Raw genomic sequence first — 17,726 nt, 5'->3', positions numbered from 1 at the left:
GGGAGCACTTTGTAAAGTAGATAATTGTCTAACTACTATGCTGTACACCTGAAACTAATACAAATAATATTGAATGTAAACTTTAATTAAAAAATAAAAATTTAAAAAGTCACTCAAAGAAATATGCTGCATAGTTCCTAAAAATAAGACTACATAAACAGCAAGAACATGTTTCTGATATAATGTGAAGTGAAAAGTGTTCATGTACATACCTGTTTAAGCACACTGGCTACAACATAAAAGCATAACATGTACAAATGGGAACTTGCATGATGCTAATTATTAAAGTGGTATGATTTCTCCCTAAATTTTCCTTAATGCTGTCATGGCTCAGGGTAGGGGTTCTGGAATCAGGCAGTCTGGCTCTGATTCCAGACTCCTCACTAATAGCTTTGAGACCCTGTGCCTCAGTTCTGTTGTCTATAAATGAGGATAATAATAGTGCCTACCTCATAGTGCTGTTGACTCTATAAGACTAAATAATAGAATATGTAAAACACTTCAAACCGTTACTGGCACGTACTCTTGTTCTGTAAGGTTTGCAGTTGTTATTAAGTGACTTTTAGAGAGAATAGGTGATTTTTATAATGAAACAAATACATTTATACTTCTCAAGAAACATTTCACTGGAGAGTCTAAAAGTAGAATTATAAATGGAGTTCTATTTAGAAGGAAGTACCCACAAAGCTCTGTGATACTTACAGAATCAACAAGCATATGTGAATGAATGAGCATGGGACCCTCCTTCCAAAGGCTGGGAAAAATAGACATCTATGGAATGTTGTACATCTGATTCTAAACAGATGGGTGTGGGAAGCAGCACAATTCTGTATTAAGAGAAATAAAGCAAAAATTCAGTGACAAAAGTACAGTTATGTAACCAAAGAGACCACAGTGTTTCGTAGCGTTCCACCTATGCTGCAATGTGGGTTCCTCTGTGGGGCGGAGGCGGGGTCCAGGTGGATGGGTGGACAGTAAACACACACTCAGATTCTCCATGGCTTTTCCATAGGTTGTGCCACATAGCAAAGCCTTAGAAACTATTGGCCATGGATTACCATGACTGCTGCGGGGAAAAGATGACACAAATGTCCTTCATCTTATCTGTCATCCTAATATCAACAGGGTTTCTGTTTTATTTTGCCTCAAATCTCTGATGAGGCAAAATTAGTGGCCTCAAAATTAGCTTTTTACCTCACAGATTCTCAGCTGAGATAACTCAAGATGAGTATTTTACTCTTTTTCTTGTAGCATTTCACTTTCTCACATCTTAAGGCCACTGAGGGAATGCGAAAGGAATATTATTTAGTCTTCTTTAATACACCTTTTCTCTCACTTAGTTCCTGGATACAAATTATTGATGGATGAACAAAATTCTAAGAAACCTTCAATGTTTGAGAACAGGACACAAACATACCTTGAGGCAGCTGGTAAGGCAAAAGACTGAGGCTCTTGAGGTGGGATCTTGTATGTACAGTGCTTGCTCCTTCTGGGGGGTTTAACCACAATTTGGACAACCCAGTCAGCTGTGGACTAGACAGGCATGACATAAAAGCATGTCCTTGTGAGGATGTGGGAACTTGTTTTGCATGCATAAACATGTACCTGATGAACACTGCATGGAATCAAATTTGCAACCTATAGCCCACTTAGCAAATATAATTTTCTACTTGAAAAAGTCTTAGAGGTTCACTCTCAGGCCCAACTCTCTGGTGTCTGAATTGTGATCCAGGTAGAGGATCCAGGTTTCTGGCCATAACTACATAGTTCACGAGCTTGAAAGAACCGTGGTACTTCTGATATGTCTTATCTATAACCTCTGTCTCCCAAAGCATCAATTAACTAATCATGTTCATGGATCACAAAACAAAAATAAAAATTTGGAATTCTTCACAAAAGCATATGTACTTTTTTCATATGATTACATAAATATTATTGTATAAATACATTATATAAATTATATGATTTAGTTACTATACTACTAGATGTATTTATATGTGTATAAATATATAGAGCTATATATTTCTAGTATATGCCAATTAACTATACTCTGAAAGCCTTACAATTTGTAAAACCTTTTTAAAGCTATTAGAGATGTGTCTTCTCAGTGGAAAAATTTATATACCTATATCTATATATTTTTAACAACTTTCTTGTCATACTCACCAGGTCAAAGTTTATTGAAATTCTTTAGCTTCCTTTTGTAAGTGGGAAATAGAGAATTATAACATATCAAGAGTTTCAAAATGGATCAGCAGCTCTGGTCATATAACACACAGTGAATGTTTCCAGAATGTGGTCTCTAGAGGGACTTTGGGACCACCTTTCTCCCAAGCCATAAAAAATATTTTTCAGGGGAGATGGTCTGTAGGGTTTTAGATTATCAAAGAAAAGTTTATATAAAGAAAAGGTTAAGAACTATTGCTCTAGATCAAGTATTTTTCTAATTTGTTTTTTACTCTGTTTTAGATATTTCTCAAAAGTCTGGGGAAGGGCAGTAAGGCAGTGAGAGGCAAGAGAGCAGTAGGTTTTTAGTTTTTCTCTGCTTTTAGGGAAAATCCAAATGCAAATAAATGCCTCTTCTGCATCCCTTGAGTCTGAATCTCTGCACATGTTAGTTTATTAAGTTTTTAGAAAAAAGTCCCAGGAGAGGCAGGATTTGTGTTATTTTAGTTATTTATTATTCTTATACAAACATTCCATCACCACTTCCTTAGACCTAGTGCCTTAAATATATAACTCCAACTTCAGCTTCTCTCCCTGGAATAAAGTATGTGTGCATATGGCTCACTATGTTGCTTTAATATCTTTAGGAAACACTTTGGTGTATAATGCTCTCCAGATGTTCTACTTTTTGCAAATAATTTTATGATAAACATATCTAGCAAGACTGGAATGGAAACAGTACAAGAGTGTATTTCAGCTTTTCACCACAGAAGGCGTTGAACTTAAAGGATATCTGACTTTCATAGCAAATGGCGAAGGTGAAGTTCATGGGAGATGGAATATTGTTGACAGCAAATCTTAAGCCAGCTCCAGGGGGGAGAACCCTGGCAAATCTAGGTCCAGTCCATATAACAGGCATCCCTGGAACTGGCTCTGGGAAAATAGTGTGAGCAGCAGGCACCTGGCCAAAAGTCACCGAGCCCTACAATCACAGAGAAATATACAAAAGCTTTGCCTACAGTAAAGTCCTGGAAGAGTTCTGAGAAAAAATAAAAGAAACCCATATATTTTCTGATGCATATAGGATCCATCTGAGTCATGGATAAGTTATTCCACCCAGGATCAGTCCAGAATTCAGCAGAGAATCATGTGCTCAGTCCGCAGCTTTGGAACACATGTTGTATACAGAAGGATTGCTCTGAAAGCAATGCTACTGGAAACTGCCTTAATTTTAAGTATTCTGTGTGCTAATGAATTGAGCAAATTCCACATTGATGACTTTGGATTTTCTCAGATATAACTGTAGGATCTTGGCCAAAATATGGAGAGAAAGAAAATATTCCCATGCCTACTTCATGGATTTTGCCTAAATGTGCATGATGACAATGAGAAAACCCACATGAATTTATTATTTAGATATTTCTTCTATGCAAACATGAAAAATGGTCTTCTATCTGCTTGGGGAAGATAAGTACAAATCTAATTCACTTGATTGATTAACATCCCTGAAAGGCTCTGTTCTAGATGTCAGCCTGGGGCCACCTGGATCTTATAGATAATTTTTCTTTAATGGCTTTCGCATCTGCCTCTCCACACTCACAGCCTCCATGGGAATTCTGCTTCTTGTTGCTTTTGCCTATATTGCTGCAACAGTCTATTGGCTGTTCTTTCCATCCTCTCCCAAGTCCGATACATATTACACACCACTGCCAACAAGCATTTCAAACTCTTTCTAACTGCCAACAGAATCACGGCCAAGTTACTTAGCTTGGAGTTCAAGTTGCTCTGTGATCTACCTCAAGCTTCTCTTCATTTGATAAATGTTTATTTAGTAACATTTCAATGTCAGCCTCTGAATTAGGAATGCAAAGATGAGTAGGACAAAGTCCCTGTCACAGAACAGTTTAGAATCTTGCATTGGAGACAGAAATGTGAAAAAGAAACTGTACCTCCAGGTTTCAATAGACAGTGGTATATATAAACTCACCTATATGCAACATTTTTCAAACATTATAAAAATACTCTCACACAAAAAAATTAAAAACACACACTCCACTCTCAAAATTGTAGTAGATGCTGTAGGTACCTCTCAGGGATCCCCCTTTACCTGGCTGGTGCACCCATCACCCACTTGCTGTGTGTGTTGTGCCCCCTTCTTTGGAGAATTGCCCTCCCACACTCTGAATTACCCTCCACCTCACCCCTCTCCCAAGGTAGCTCACAGTCAAAGGCTGGCCTGGGTGTCTCAAGGAGCAAGATAGCTTTACCTGCAGTGTATACTTCTGAGTGTCCTATGGATCGATCCAAGGTTTGTTTCACCTGAGACCACATCTTACTTTTTCATCTTCTCTTTCTTGTTTTCTTCACTCTCTTAAAGAGTTTTCCTGAGGCCCTGGCAAGGTAACTCAGTTGGTTATTGTTCCAATAGACCAAGGATTTGGGTTGGATTTCTGGTCAGGGCACAGGAATCAACCAATGAATGCATAAATAAGTGGAACAACAGATTGATGTCTCTCTCTCTCCCTCCCTCTCTTTCTCTCTCTCTCTCAAATCAATTTAAAAAAAAAAAGAATTTTCTTGAAAAACACTTCCTTAATAAATCACATGCACCAGAATCCAGCCTTAGGCTCTGTTTCCATGGCACCTGACCTGAGACGGTTGGTATCAGTTTACCTAAAAGTGGACTGACTCTAAGATGCAGTTCTGGAGACAGCTCATTTACTGTTCAGCTGGCAATAAGAACCCCTGTGAGTAACACAGCTGATGATCCCTGGTGTTCAGTAGCAGACCAACTGCTAACACTGTTATCTCTGGGGAACTGGGACACATAAAGGGGAAGGGGAGGCACTGACATGAGTCATATTTCTGGCATTGAGGGGAAATAGTAATTATAAGGACTGTGGAAATGTGTGGCTCTTGTTGGAGGTTACTGATGCTTTGATGAGAGAAGATGGCAAGCTTAGGACAATTACTTCCCAATTTAGAGCAAAGTGTGAGAATCAAAGGGCCTCCTTGGGGGCATTTACAGAGATTCTCATGTCCTTCAACTAGAGGAGGAAAGAAATGAAGAACAGGGGCAAGGCTTAACTGTAAGAGCTGTAGAACTTTAGAGAAGGCTGAATTCTTAGCTTAGGTAAGTCACATATGCCAAAGTCAGGCCCTTCACAGGCAAGCAGTGGGGTCTTGAAACATGGGTGATACACAAGAGAACTTTGAACCCTGCAGTTCTCCTGAGCACTCTTTGACTGTGGAAGTAACCTACTTACTTTTATTGGAAAATGGAGATACCCCCACTCCATTTCTAACACATTTGAAGACAATGCAAAAACCTTAAATGATTCCAGGTGTCTTTAAAAAAATATGCCACTCTCAGGTTCTGCCTGTACTATTCTTTCTGACCACTTGCCTGATAACTAGGGTGAAGTTTCAACATGATTTGACTGGGAAAGCGCTGGATCTCTGAGAGGGACCTGATTAACATCTACCGGTAGCAGCTGGGAAAGAATGGCTGGGTATAGATCCTGAGGGTGCTAGACAAGGGGGCAGAATATGAAACTGGATAAGGAGAGTTTGTTGATTTGGGGGTCAACAATAATCTAAGATTTAACACTCTGGTAAGGGCCCTGGAGTCCTGGGAGGCAGATCTAATATATTGCTGGAGCAGCTCTTAGAAGCTTGGCAAAAATTGTGGCTCAGGCTAATGAAGTAGAGGTGCCAGAATTGCTGTAGCAGGCTGTAGAGGAAAGAATATAAAGCTCAAAGAAGTAGGCATGCACCCTGGCCAGTTAGCTCATTTGGTTAGAGCATTGTCCCAATGTGCCATGGTTGTGGGTTCCATCCTCAGTCAGGGCACATTCAAGAATCAACCAATGAGCTCATAAATAAAGTAGAACAATGGATCAATGTTTCCCTTCCTCTCTCTCTCCCTCTCTTTCTTTAAAATAAAAATAAAAAAAAGAAGAAGATGTAGGCATGCTAGGATGGATACAAGACACAAGACTAGAAAACCCACCAACTGACTATGTTTTGGGGGAGATCTGGAGGACTTTCTATTTATCAAGACAGTAAAGAATGAACTGGTGAGGGGGGCACCAGCATCACTGAGAAGCTGAGCATTGAAGATCCTCCATAGGCTGGTAGGATAAACCAGTACAAAACTGAACCCCTTTGTATCAAGGTGGAGAAGAGGACCTCAGATGAGTATAATTATATGATCAGGAAGGTTGGAATAGGAGACAAGGTGGCCTGACCCACAGGAATCTTCTGTGGAAAAGATTAATAGAACATGGTGTTCCAAGATAGATGAGCAGTCAACAAAAGTATTGGTTAATATACATAATCAAAAATGATCAAGTATGAGTTAGCAGAATGCTGGGGTCAGCTTCCCTAATGGAAACACATGATCCTTTGCCAAACTCCTAGATATGAGCCACTCCTCAGATCCAGAACCCAGTGATTGAATGAGTATTCAGGTCCCCATGAGGAAAGACTCTTCAATGCCATGGTAAGTGTGATTCTCTCACTCATTTCCCAAAGAGATCTATGGTTATTTACTTGTGCTAGAAGGAGTATTTTTATCAGAGTAGAGTAACACCACCCTGCCCTTTGATATGCAGCTATTGAAATGCAAAATGTATTCTTTTTCATCCTCCTGAAGAAGAAGCAACAGAAACAATTTGCATTTACTTGGAATGGGTTGTAGTGTATATTCAGTTCTGCCCCAAGGCTGTTAATTCCCCTGCTCTCCATAGCAGTATAGCTCAAAAGGACTTGGACCACCCAGATATTCTGCAAAATAGTATAGTAAAACCTCAACATAACAGACTAATTTTGGGGAAAGGGGTATTTTGGCGAAAGTCCATTACAAAATAAAGTAGGTTTTCCAAATGCATATGCTAAAAAGTTGACAACTTAGTTAATCTCTTTTTACTTATGTAGACACATTTGTGTTACTAAAATTAAGATTGTATGAAAAGTTTAATTTCACAGAAAGGTTACAATAAAGTAATTTTAAGTTTATACTGAATAGGTTTAGCAGATGCATGCATTCACCAGTTACCTCGAGTAAACAAATGCACACGGCTGGGGCATGGCCTAGCACACATGGGAACGTTGGGCTCACAGGTGTTAAAACTGCTACAGAAAGTCAGCCACACAACAGAACCAATTACCACACATGATGCGGTGTGATCAAGTGTTAATCATTTGCTAAACATTGTTTATAAGCTGTGACTCTTGGATTTAACTATGTAGACTGTAGCTATAGATATGTAATATTTATGTTGGTGAGATTACTACAGTGTTTTTTCCAACATATGGTCTATTCACTAAAATTTGTTAAAAATAACAGTGAGTTAATAACAAAAAATAACCTGTTAATTTAATGATACGCAAATCTTGGTTAAAAGCATTTTAAAATTAACAGGGTGTTAATTTTCACATATGGCATATGGATGGGAAGTTTTGGCCATTACATCTGAAGTCTTTTAAACTGAGGTACGAAAAATGAAAGGTTTTACTATATACACTGATCCCTTAGAAGATAGTGAAGTGGGTCCCTTGGTCCAAGGTGATGTTATGTGGTCTCTCACAGGAAGAATTAGACACTTCATGCATGGCCTTGGTCACCACCACTCTCTGAGGGCTCACAGAATATCTGATTCACTAGTGTGAGAAACCATAACATTTCCTCAGTTCAAGGGACCCATTTATAGCAAAAGAAATGTAGCAGTAGTCATCTGACTTTGGGAGCCACACAAACCATGCCATCTAAAAGATGCTGACCTGAGACTGCAGTGAAATTGGTGCATCATTTCCCTAGCTTGGAAACGGCACCCTGTGAGATGGGGCAACATTCTTTAGAATGTTATTTACTTCCTGAACCAATAGCCTTTATGTGATGCTGTGTCCTCAAAAAGGAGAAAATATGGGTTTGAGAACCAAGGAGAAGTAGCCAAGCTCATTGTCACTCCCAGTGATCATGAGAATTTGGGTTTCTTGTCTTTGCAATATTAGGCTCTGTGGGTCTAGGTGTCTTGATTCTTGGCCAGGGTCAAAGACTTCCACTAACCTTAAAGCTATGGCTGCTGCATGGTTTCTTGAGCTCCTCATGCCTGTAGACCAGCAGGCATGGAAGGAATTCCCATAATTGGTAGGGCTGTTGCTGTATAATGGGGATACAAGAAATATCACTGGAGTCACTGAGGCAACTTTGGAGCTCCCATATATGTAGCCTGATAAGGGCATGGTAACCTGGGTTCAGACCCTGGAGGGATGAGGGTCATTCTACCCAACAATGCTAGTTGAGGATGAGGGGAGTCTAGAATGGGTGGAGCGGAGGGAGGGAGATAGTATCAGTTACACCTTGGGATCAACTGTAGCAGGGGGAGGCTAATCTTTTTTTGTAAATTCCCCCAGGAATTGTGACCAATGAGAATCCCGGAGAAGCTGTGCCTGTGTGGAGTGAATTTAACATAAGAAGCAAATGGGCAGGGTTAGCTTTATGGGCATGCAACCTGTGGAGTTGCACAGGGCCACATGCTCAGAAGGGCCCATGCTTGGCTTAATGTTCTGCTGTCACCATCTTAAAATAATAATTTTATCTTTGAAGTTGTCTTATAAATGGAGTCTCTTAGGGTGGGTGATGGAGCACGCACATGGGCAGAAAAGATATGCATAGTATGTGTCTAATTCCTCACTGCCCCATTCACATACAGTGCATGTGATGCCCATGAGCATAGGATTCAAGTGGACCTACTGTGCATGAGTGTTCAGTGAGACTCAAAGTGGGTAAAAGGAAAGTGTGTTACATCTATGACTAAGTAAGTAGGGGCACCAATACAATAACTCCAAGAAGTCAAGCTTTCTGTTTCAACCAGAACTTGAAAGCAGAAAGAAGGCAAGGGCATTCCAAGAAACACCTTACTCAGTTTACTTCCCTGTATTAGCCACCTACTTACACTGAAAATGATGATTAGAAGGAGAGAGAAAGGTAGAGCAATTCATATCATAACTTCTTTTGCTTTCAGTCCTTCCTTACCCATAGGTAAGCTGAAGATAGAGAGTTCTGATAGATCACATATTGAGAAGTGAGATAAAAACAGTTGAGTCAGATTTGTATAGCATTCCCATTGTTCTGGGAAGATCGAAATACAAATGCATATGAGTACAAATTGTGTAATTTCAGTGATGATGCATATGAGTTAAATGCTCTTATGCTTGCAGATAAATTGGTATTACATAATATAAAAATGAATAATATAACTCGTTAATAATTAAAATGTTTAATATTTCTTTACTTAGAACATTAAATAGCAAGTAAAAAACTCTTTGATGAGGGATACTATGGAAGAAAGTAAAAAGCTTTATATTTTACTACCTTCAATGCTCTTTCCCCTAATTTCTGAACAAGGAGCCCTGCATGTGGGGCCCCTTACCTGGGCCCCACATGTGATTCTGAGCATCCAAGGAGTGGACTTTAGTCAATGTCACTCTATCCAGCTATTGGTCCTTGTCACTGTTGGTCACTGTCACTCACTGCTGCTCCCTTCTCTTGAGAATTGTCCTTGGCTGATGGTAGCCACCTCACCTGGAAAACTACCTGCATCTGCCCTGGCAGCCCACACTCATGAATGGCTGATATGGGAATATAATAGCCTAGCCCTTGGGCCTAAAGGGAGGACAACTCTGTGGTGCCAATTTATGCTTCTGAGCTTCCCCAGGGGGCCAGGCCCAGGCTAGACTCTACCCCAGACCCCATCCTTGCCTCCCCAGCCTACTGCCCTTGCTCCCTTGCAGGTTTCTCCTGATGAGTACTCCCTTAATAAAGCACACTCACCTGAATCTCTTATGTAATCCCTGCTTCTAGGGAACCCAAACTAAGACAATAAATCAGCGTGCACATGTACACACACATGCACATAAAACTGAAACAAAATTTTCACAAAAAAATGTGCCCTTGTTTTGTATTATTCTGTTGTGCTAAGCTGACCTTGTCCATTGATTTCATCACCTACTTACTAATAGGCATGACCTACAGTTTGAAAACTACTGATCTCTGGGACCCCAGAGATGGAAGCAATTAATTATGTCCAGATGTCAGGGTAGGGAATGTCAGAGAAAGATAAATCTGAATTGGTTCTTAAGGGATGGGTAGAAGGTCTGCATACCAGGCCAGAGTTAGGAGAGTAGCTTATGAAGGCTTAGAGCAATGTTCCTCAAAGTGCTGTCATGGACCATTGTATCAGATCACCTTGGGGTGCTTGGAAAACATGCAGATTTCTTGACTGGTCTCAGATGCCCTGATTCAGCATCTCAAGGGTAAGGTCCTAGAACATGCATTTGAAACAAACTCCCAGGGTAATACTTCCACACAGTAAAATTTGAGGCTGACTGGTCTGTGTCAGAGGGAGCACAGGGAAGAGAGCAGTGACTGCTTCCTGACTCTTCTCATTCAGGTAGAATTCAGATTGAGAAGTCTGGAGAAGCAGAGAAGGCTTTGGGGGCATGGGGCATGGCAACAGAAACAGGAGAGAGAGCAAGGCCACCATGACTGGTGTGCATGGATGCAGAAGGGGGAACACCACCATGAAGCCTTCGCTCACCCTGTTGGCAAGAGGTAGTTCTCCCTAACCTGAAGTCCATATCACATATGTGCATCTCTTTTATGTACTTGGCTCACCTGGCATATATCAGTTGTTTGTGTACAGGTCTCATTTCCCAGCAACAATCTTAAGGACAGATTCCATGGCTAAATATTTCTGTCACCATTTTTTCAACATTTCATTCACATAAGATCTCTTACATGAAATGAATTGTTTCAGGTGCTAGGTTTGTAAACAAGACAGCCAACATCTGTTTTCATTTGCTTTCCCAACATGCCCATTCATACACATGCACACAGGAACTCTCAGCAAAGATCCCAGTGTAATGAATGAATGAACGACATGGGCCTACAGCAATCCTAACTTTGAGTGAACAATAGTTGGCTGGCTGTAAGGTCCTCTGGTCTCTCCCAGCCTTCTGACGCCTTTAGAGGCAGGGCCCTGAGGAGGTGGCATCGTCCTGGCACTCACACCAGCACTGACCAATTATAGCCACCGTGGAATCATGAGCATAACCATAAACCAACCCCATGGACATCAGCATGTTTTTTGCCCTCATTAGGAGGAGAGAAATTCCTCAGAACTGTACCTTTTCTTACTAAAATTTCAAAAAATTGTGAATTCACAGTATCTGACTCTCCAACTCTTCAAGATCCAGCTTTCCAGAAATTTTTGTTGTGAAAAGAAATAAAGCTATTGAAGTTTTCCACAGGGGCCCTACTTACTTGGAGCTTTCTTCTTCCTTTCCTCCATTCTGTTCTTGAGGATAATAAGAGCTCATATTGCCTGGGTACTTACACAGGCCAGGCACAGTTCTATGTGCAGCACCTGGGTTATTTGTTTATGGCACGACAGACAGTGGCCATGAAGAAATGGCTTACCTCAATCTGCTTGTCAGCATGTTTGCTCTGCTTCTGATTTCTCTTCAGTATTATATTTCCTTTGTCAATTATGAAATCATTTCCTTGTTGCTGTAAGTACACATCACATGTAGGCAAAGCTGTTGTTAATATCTTTTATTTTATTTTATATGTATAATTTTTATTTTTGTTTAAAGTATTACAGATGTCCCTTTTTCTCCCCAATGACCCGTCCCCCCCCATTCCTTCCCCCTCCCCAGTCACTCTCCCCACCATCGTCCGTGTCCTTCGGTTGTGCATATATGCACATAAATTCTTTGTTTACTCTCTCCCCCTCCACCCCCTCTTCCCCCTCCCTCTGACATTTCATCAGTTTCAACTGTGCTTCCATGTCATTGAATCTATTCTGCTCATCAGTTTATTAAGTTCTTTAGATTCCACGTATAAGCGAGATCATGTTGTTGCTAATATCTTTAAAAGAAAAGAAATGACAGCTTAAGCAAGCAACAAAAGACCCAATTATGCCATAGTTCAAGAATTTCAGATTATACCATAATTTAAAGGTCATGGAGGCAGTTTTTAATTTTTTGTTTTTCTGTGAAAAAGGAAAAATTTTGGCGGTCCTAAGATTGTTGGGTTTTCTTTTTAAAGGATGCTATACTAGTGAAATTCTAAACTGGGAAAATATTTATTATTATCTACTGGTTTCATGGTGTTTAAGAAAAAGTACAAATGTCATATTTTAACATGAAATCTCAAGAAGAAAGTTGTAGAAAATCAACAATAGGCATGGTACAAAGGTTCAAAGATTAATTCGCTATTGTAACTTTTGACACACTCCAGACCAATTCTTCTTAGTTCTCACTGCTTGTAGGATTTGGCCTTGCAACTTCCCATGAGAGGTTATACCAGGATAGCCAAATTGCACCAGCCAGACTGATGTGGAGGAATTGCATTCACGCAACTCCAATTTCCTGAAAATCTTGGTTTTATTGGCGTCTCTTTTATATCTTCTCTTTAGTCATTCAGCTGCCAACCCAGTTAGAATCTCCAATTGCTTGTTCCCAAATTTGCACTGTACCCTGGACATTGGTGTTTGTTTGGTTGCTGTTTCATTGTTGGTCTTATAACAAGATTTTTAATTTCACAGATGCCCTGGTTGCTCATCATGGGCATGCAGCCCTGCGGTCAGCTGTGGCCACTTCAAGCCCCTCTTACCCTAGTACTTACTGTCCGGAGTTTCAGCCGTGCTCTCTGACCAGCCCCTCCACCACCGTGGGAGGACGCTGCAGACAAGCCGCACTGAGATTACGTTCATTGGTCCTCGACTATTTTTTCTTTTCCTTACCAATTGTGTTCATCTCAACACAAAATTGTAAACTGTTTAACTAACTTCGTACAGAAAACACATTATGAAATTAACTACACACTATACTGTATTAAATTCTACACTATGTTAAATTCAATCAACATTAACTTCTGTGACCACAGGTAGTTTCTATAAGAAAACAAACCAGTGCTTCCCAAACTGCATATGAATCACCTGGGGACCTGATTCAGTGGGTCAGGGTGGGGCTTGAGAGACTCTGAGTCTAATGAGTATTACAATAATTACTCATAAGATGTGATCTGGACTCACACCCTTTCCATCTCCATCTCCATCCTTTGTCTTTGCTCTGCTATCTCTTTACTTAGACCCTTCTTTATTCCATCTGGACTATTGCAGACTGCTCTCCCTCCTCCCCAGGCTTCTCTTGGTTAGATTGTGTTTGTAAGAACACTGAGGATAGCCTTCATCCCCTTGCTCAGAAAGCTTCAATGAGTCTCATTGTCCAGAGAATAAAATTTAGCCTCTTTAATAGGAGAATCTGATGTTCCTTTCCAATACTTCTTTCCTTTATAAAGTTCCTGCTCTACCTGTGAATACAACTGCATTGTTTTTCCTCTGAGCCATCATCTAGTCTACTAATTGAAAACCTTATTGTTTGCAAGTCTCAGGTCAAATTATTCTACAAGTGTGTTAAGTCTGTTCATAAAGGATCACTCAAGGCTCCGAAATCCTAATGCACTTATTGACTCTCCTTTTCACATGGTGCTGCTCCAATCCTGAGCTATCTATCTATGAGCTATCTATCTAGTAGCTATAGTTAAAAACTTCAGGAGGGTAGGGTGCCTAACTAATCCATTTCTATGCCACTTTTAGCCTGAAGCTCAGCAATATGTATGTGGATGAGCAACATATTGATGGGTTCAGAGCAAATTTTGAAAGCAGACACACTTGGATTTTAATCCAGGCCCAACTGTCTACCAGCTGTGTGAATTTGGGCAAGTTACTTAACCTCTCTAATGTTTTCCCTCATCTGGAAGTTACAGATGATAATACCTAGTATATTTGGAAAGTTGAATAAGATAATGTATATAGAGTGCAAAGCACAGAGCATTAAATCAGTGGAAGTTTTATTTATAAAGCAGCATACAATAAATGTTGAATGTACAAGTAATTAAATGATATCTAACTTAAATTCTTTATACTACAATTAAAAATCATTTTCTTAGTGGTGAGAAAAATTATTCATGTTATTAACCTTTAAACACTTAACATCAATCCTACTTTTAATTTCCTTTCCTTTTCATAGGGATTACTTTCCAATCCTTTAAGCAATTTTCCTTGCCTTTTAAACCTATTCTATATCCTCAATATTTTTCTTTAAGCTGTGGGGAGATGAGTAAGGATTCATCTCAGTCACTCTATTCACAGTTCGGAGCTGTATTAGCATATGTGATATTATCCTATTTAATTGCTTGTCAGGACCCACCACATGGTGCATACTGAATAAATGTTAAGTAACAGTCCATCTGTTTTAGATAATCATGTTTGTTTTGTGTCTTCTTACCTGAAAAATGGGAACTACTGTATTTATAGTTGTATAGGACAAACACTCTTATGTTTCTTTTCTACTCTCACACTTATTACCACACTCACAACACTCCCGACACCAGATGTGTGGGTTTATTCCCACATCCATCAAGTCTCTGACACCAACTGGCTGTTTTACAATTTAATTTAATTCTGACACTAACTTGGAGTTGGTGTTATCATCGTAATTAGCTAGTTTATTAATATTAATAGTAGGAAGAGAGCAAAGGGGAGGCCAGACATTATAAGTATGGTCATATGAGCAGCTTTACCAGGAAGCTACAGCTTCATGCTCCCCAGGGAACCACCAGTCCATTCCCTGCAGATCACTGGGGGAAGGGATCGAACAAAGGAGGAGATGGGCACATGTGCAGTGAAGTGGAGGTGACATAGGGAAGGTGCTTGCCTGTCAGTCTAGCCTGGGAAAAAGATAATTGTCTAGGAAGGTGAAACCACTGCAAATGCACAAAATCTTGGAAGGTTAAAATCCCCAGAGTCCCTTTCCCTTCTTTCTCTCGCTTGCTCTGTGACCTGCACTTGCCCCTTATGCTTGTCTGCCATGTGGCTTTCACCAGCCGTATGGCCCATTGTTGTGTGGACTCCACACGCAATGGACTGCAGCTGGGAACACAAGCTAAGCTAGCCAGATGCTGGACTGGACTGTACTATAATATGGAACTGCAACTCTGGACAGTGGCCTTAATTCTAGCTCTGCTGAAGACAAGATTGGACTTCTTCCATGAAGAGACAGACAGAGATGGGATCCTGTAGGGGAACTCCCTTAATTTTATATCATCAATAAAGCTTTCCATGAAACCCATTCTCCTATGGGGGCCTCAGGAAATTCTTTTTTTCTTATGCTATCCCAAGAACTCCACTTCCACTGATAACAGCATGAGATCAGTGCCATGTGACTGCCTCCCCTCTTTAGATGCCAATCAGCAGTAGAGGTGGGTACCTGTACTTCTGCCCTACTGGCTACAAATAGGGTTCCTGTGACCCCTACCTTGGGTTTAACAATTTGCTAGCATTGAACTCAGGGAAATACAATTACTGCTTTATTACATAATAAAGGATATGATAAAATATACAGATAAACAGTCAGATGAAGAGATATATAGGGTGAGGACTGGAAGGGTCTCAGGCACAGGAGCTTCTGTCCCCTTGGAGTTGGGGTGCACCACGATCCCTGCACATGGATGTGTTCACCAACAAAGAAGCTCTCTGAATTCAGTACTTTTGGGATTTTTATGGAGGCTTCATTACACAGGTAGTAACTCAATTTTGGCCTTCATTCTTCCTGGAGGATGAGGGGTGAGGTTGAAAGTTTCAAGCCTCTAATTAAATGGCTTGATCTTTCTGGTGACCAGTCCCCATCCCGAAGGTACCCAGGAGCCCAACAAAAGTTGCCTCACTAGAACGAAGGACACTCCTATCTCCTCCTATCAGTCGGGAAATTCCAAAGAATTTAGGAGTTCTGCACCAGAAGCCATGTCAAAGACCAAATATTAGAACAAAAGATGTTCCTAAGTGTTTTCACCAATTAGGAATTACAAAGGATTTAGGCACTCTGTGTTAGGAGCCAGGGCCAAGACAACTATATATATTTCTCTATTATTTCACAATAGGCATAGCCTAAATATAAATACCAGCATTCCTTTCAAAAAGTTTTTTTCATTACTATTATAAAGATGCAATGTTAAAAACCATGAGGAATAATTCAGACATAGAATTGTTTCATTTTGATTCCACCCACCACAGCTCTAGGTCTAAGTATGGACAGTGAAAGCCTCCTATTGCTGCCCCAGTTCCAGTCACTAAAAGAGCAAATTCCAAGACTCATAGTGGCAGTTTTTGTCCCTTATGAATTTTTATGTCTTTGAATTTCTATCAGTGTCCAGATAAGGAAGCGACGTCAGTAAATGACTTAGTCACTGGAAGCTGGAATGAGTTCCCCTGCTTTCTGTCCAAATCCTGTCTTCAGGATCAACTTTCACATGATTTTTCTCCTTGAAGGCTTTTACCTCACATTACCTTTCCTTTTGTCATATTCCCATCTATGGCTGGAATCACATGCTTGAGAATGTTCTAGAGTCTAATTTGTATTTTCTCTAATCATTTTATGTATGTGTATGTGCCTCTAACAAGACTTTAAGAAAAATATTTTTAGGGAAAATATCTGTGGACAAAAAAGGGGCCACATACTAAATATTACAAGTTCAGGGGAAGCCTGCATGGCAGCCTTGCAAACTCAGAGACCTAAAGTGACCACACAGGATGGTCTGAGCTTAAAATTTTCTAACTAAAAGCAGTCATGGCAGGTAGTCATGTCCTAGGCCAGCATCTTCCGTGACAAAGGTCAATCTTTATCTTCACTGAGCCCGTATATTGTCTTTTTGCATCTATGATAACATACCTTTGGAATGTCTGAGTAATCCTCTTTTTCCAGACTCCTCAGGGCGCAATCTCCCACCAGAGTGCAAGACTACAGAACCCCTATAGCCATCGTTATTAATTGTTAACTGTTAACTATCCTATATCCCCCTGCAGAAAGGAAGTGTGTATCTGTTCCTTTTACTTTTTACCCAGTCACAGAGATTCCCCTCTGCTTTGCTTTCTCCCACCTCCCTAATCTATCACCAATGAGTTTCACGTAACCCCTTATGTTTTCTTTCTCCTTTGATTCTGATGTATAAAATAAGTGGTAGAACTGCCATTTTCCAGAGCATTTTCTCAATCTGTTGAGATTTTGCTTCCTGGCATTATAGTCAGTTTGGCTCAAATAAACTCATGAAAATTCTTATAGGTTTGGACATTTCTTATGTTGACATATCCCATAGAAATGTGACTTGTAGGAAATGAAGTGACACTTGCAATCACATACTCCCGTGAACATCACTGACTTCAGCGATAACCGCTAATCCCAGAGCAGCTTCAGGAGGCCAGAGGGCACATCCACGCTGCACTCATGCACCCTCTCATTTTTCATTCCTTCATTCATTAGCAGAGATCTATCAAGTTCCTCCCATGTCACAGGTACTAGAGTAACAGTGGTGAATGGGATACACATCCTCCCTTCCCTCTCATGGGTTATGGTGTTATGGGGGAGACAGATAAGTGGATGCTCAATAAACACACTCTGATGAAAGCAAAAGTCAAGTCTGTTTTGTCACAACTTAA

The 17,726-nt window shown here is 40.3% G+C and overlaps 1 protein-coding gene across 1 annotated transcript in view; it reads right to left on the bottom strand.

Annotated features, from left to right (window-relative positions):
* Nucleotides 1-17,726, bottom strand: part of LAMB4 (laminin subunit beta 4) — a 103,345-nt gene that overhangs the window by 61,214 nt on the left and 24,405 nt on the right. The window contains 5 exon segments of the mRNA XM_087820864.1: nucleotides 703-729; nucleotides 731-827; nucleotides 1,418-1,533; nucleotides 2,747-2,751; nucleotides 2,965-3,148. Of these exon segments, the coding sequence (XP_087676990.1) occupies nucleotides 703-729; nucleotides 731-827; nucleotides 1,418-1,533; nucleotides 2,747-2,751; nucleotides 2,965-3,148 (429 nt within the window).

This window comes from Miniopterus natalensis, chromosome 10 (genome assembly GCF_054644295.1).
Source record: "Miniopterus natalensis isolate mMinNat1 chromosome 10, mMinNat1.hap1, whole genome shotgun sequence".
In the NCBI taxonomy this organism is placed as follows: domain Eukaryota; kingdom Metazoa; phylum Chordata; class Mammalia; order Chiroptera; family Miniopteridae; genus Miniopterus; species Miniopterus natalensis.
The sequence above is the reverse complement of the archived record's forward strand: the minus strand, read 5'-3'. Positions and strand labels throughout refer to the sequence as shown.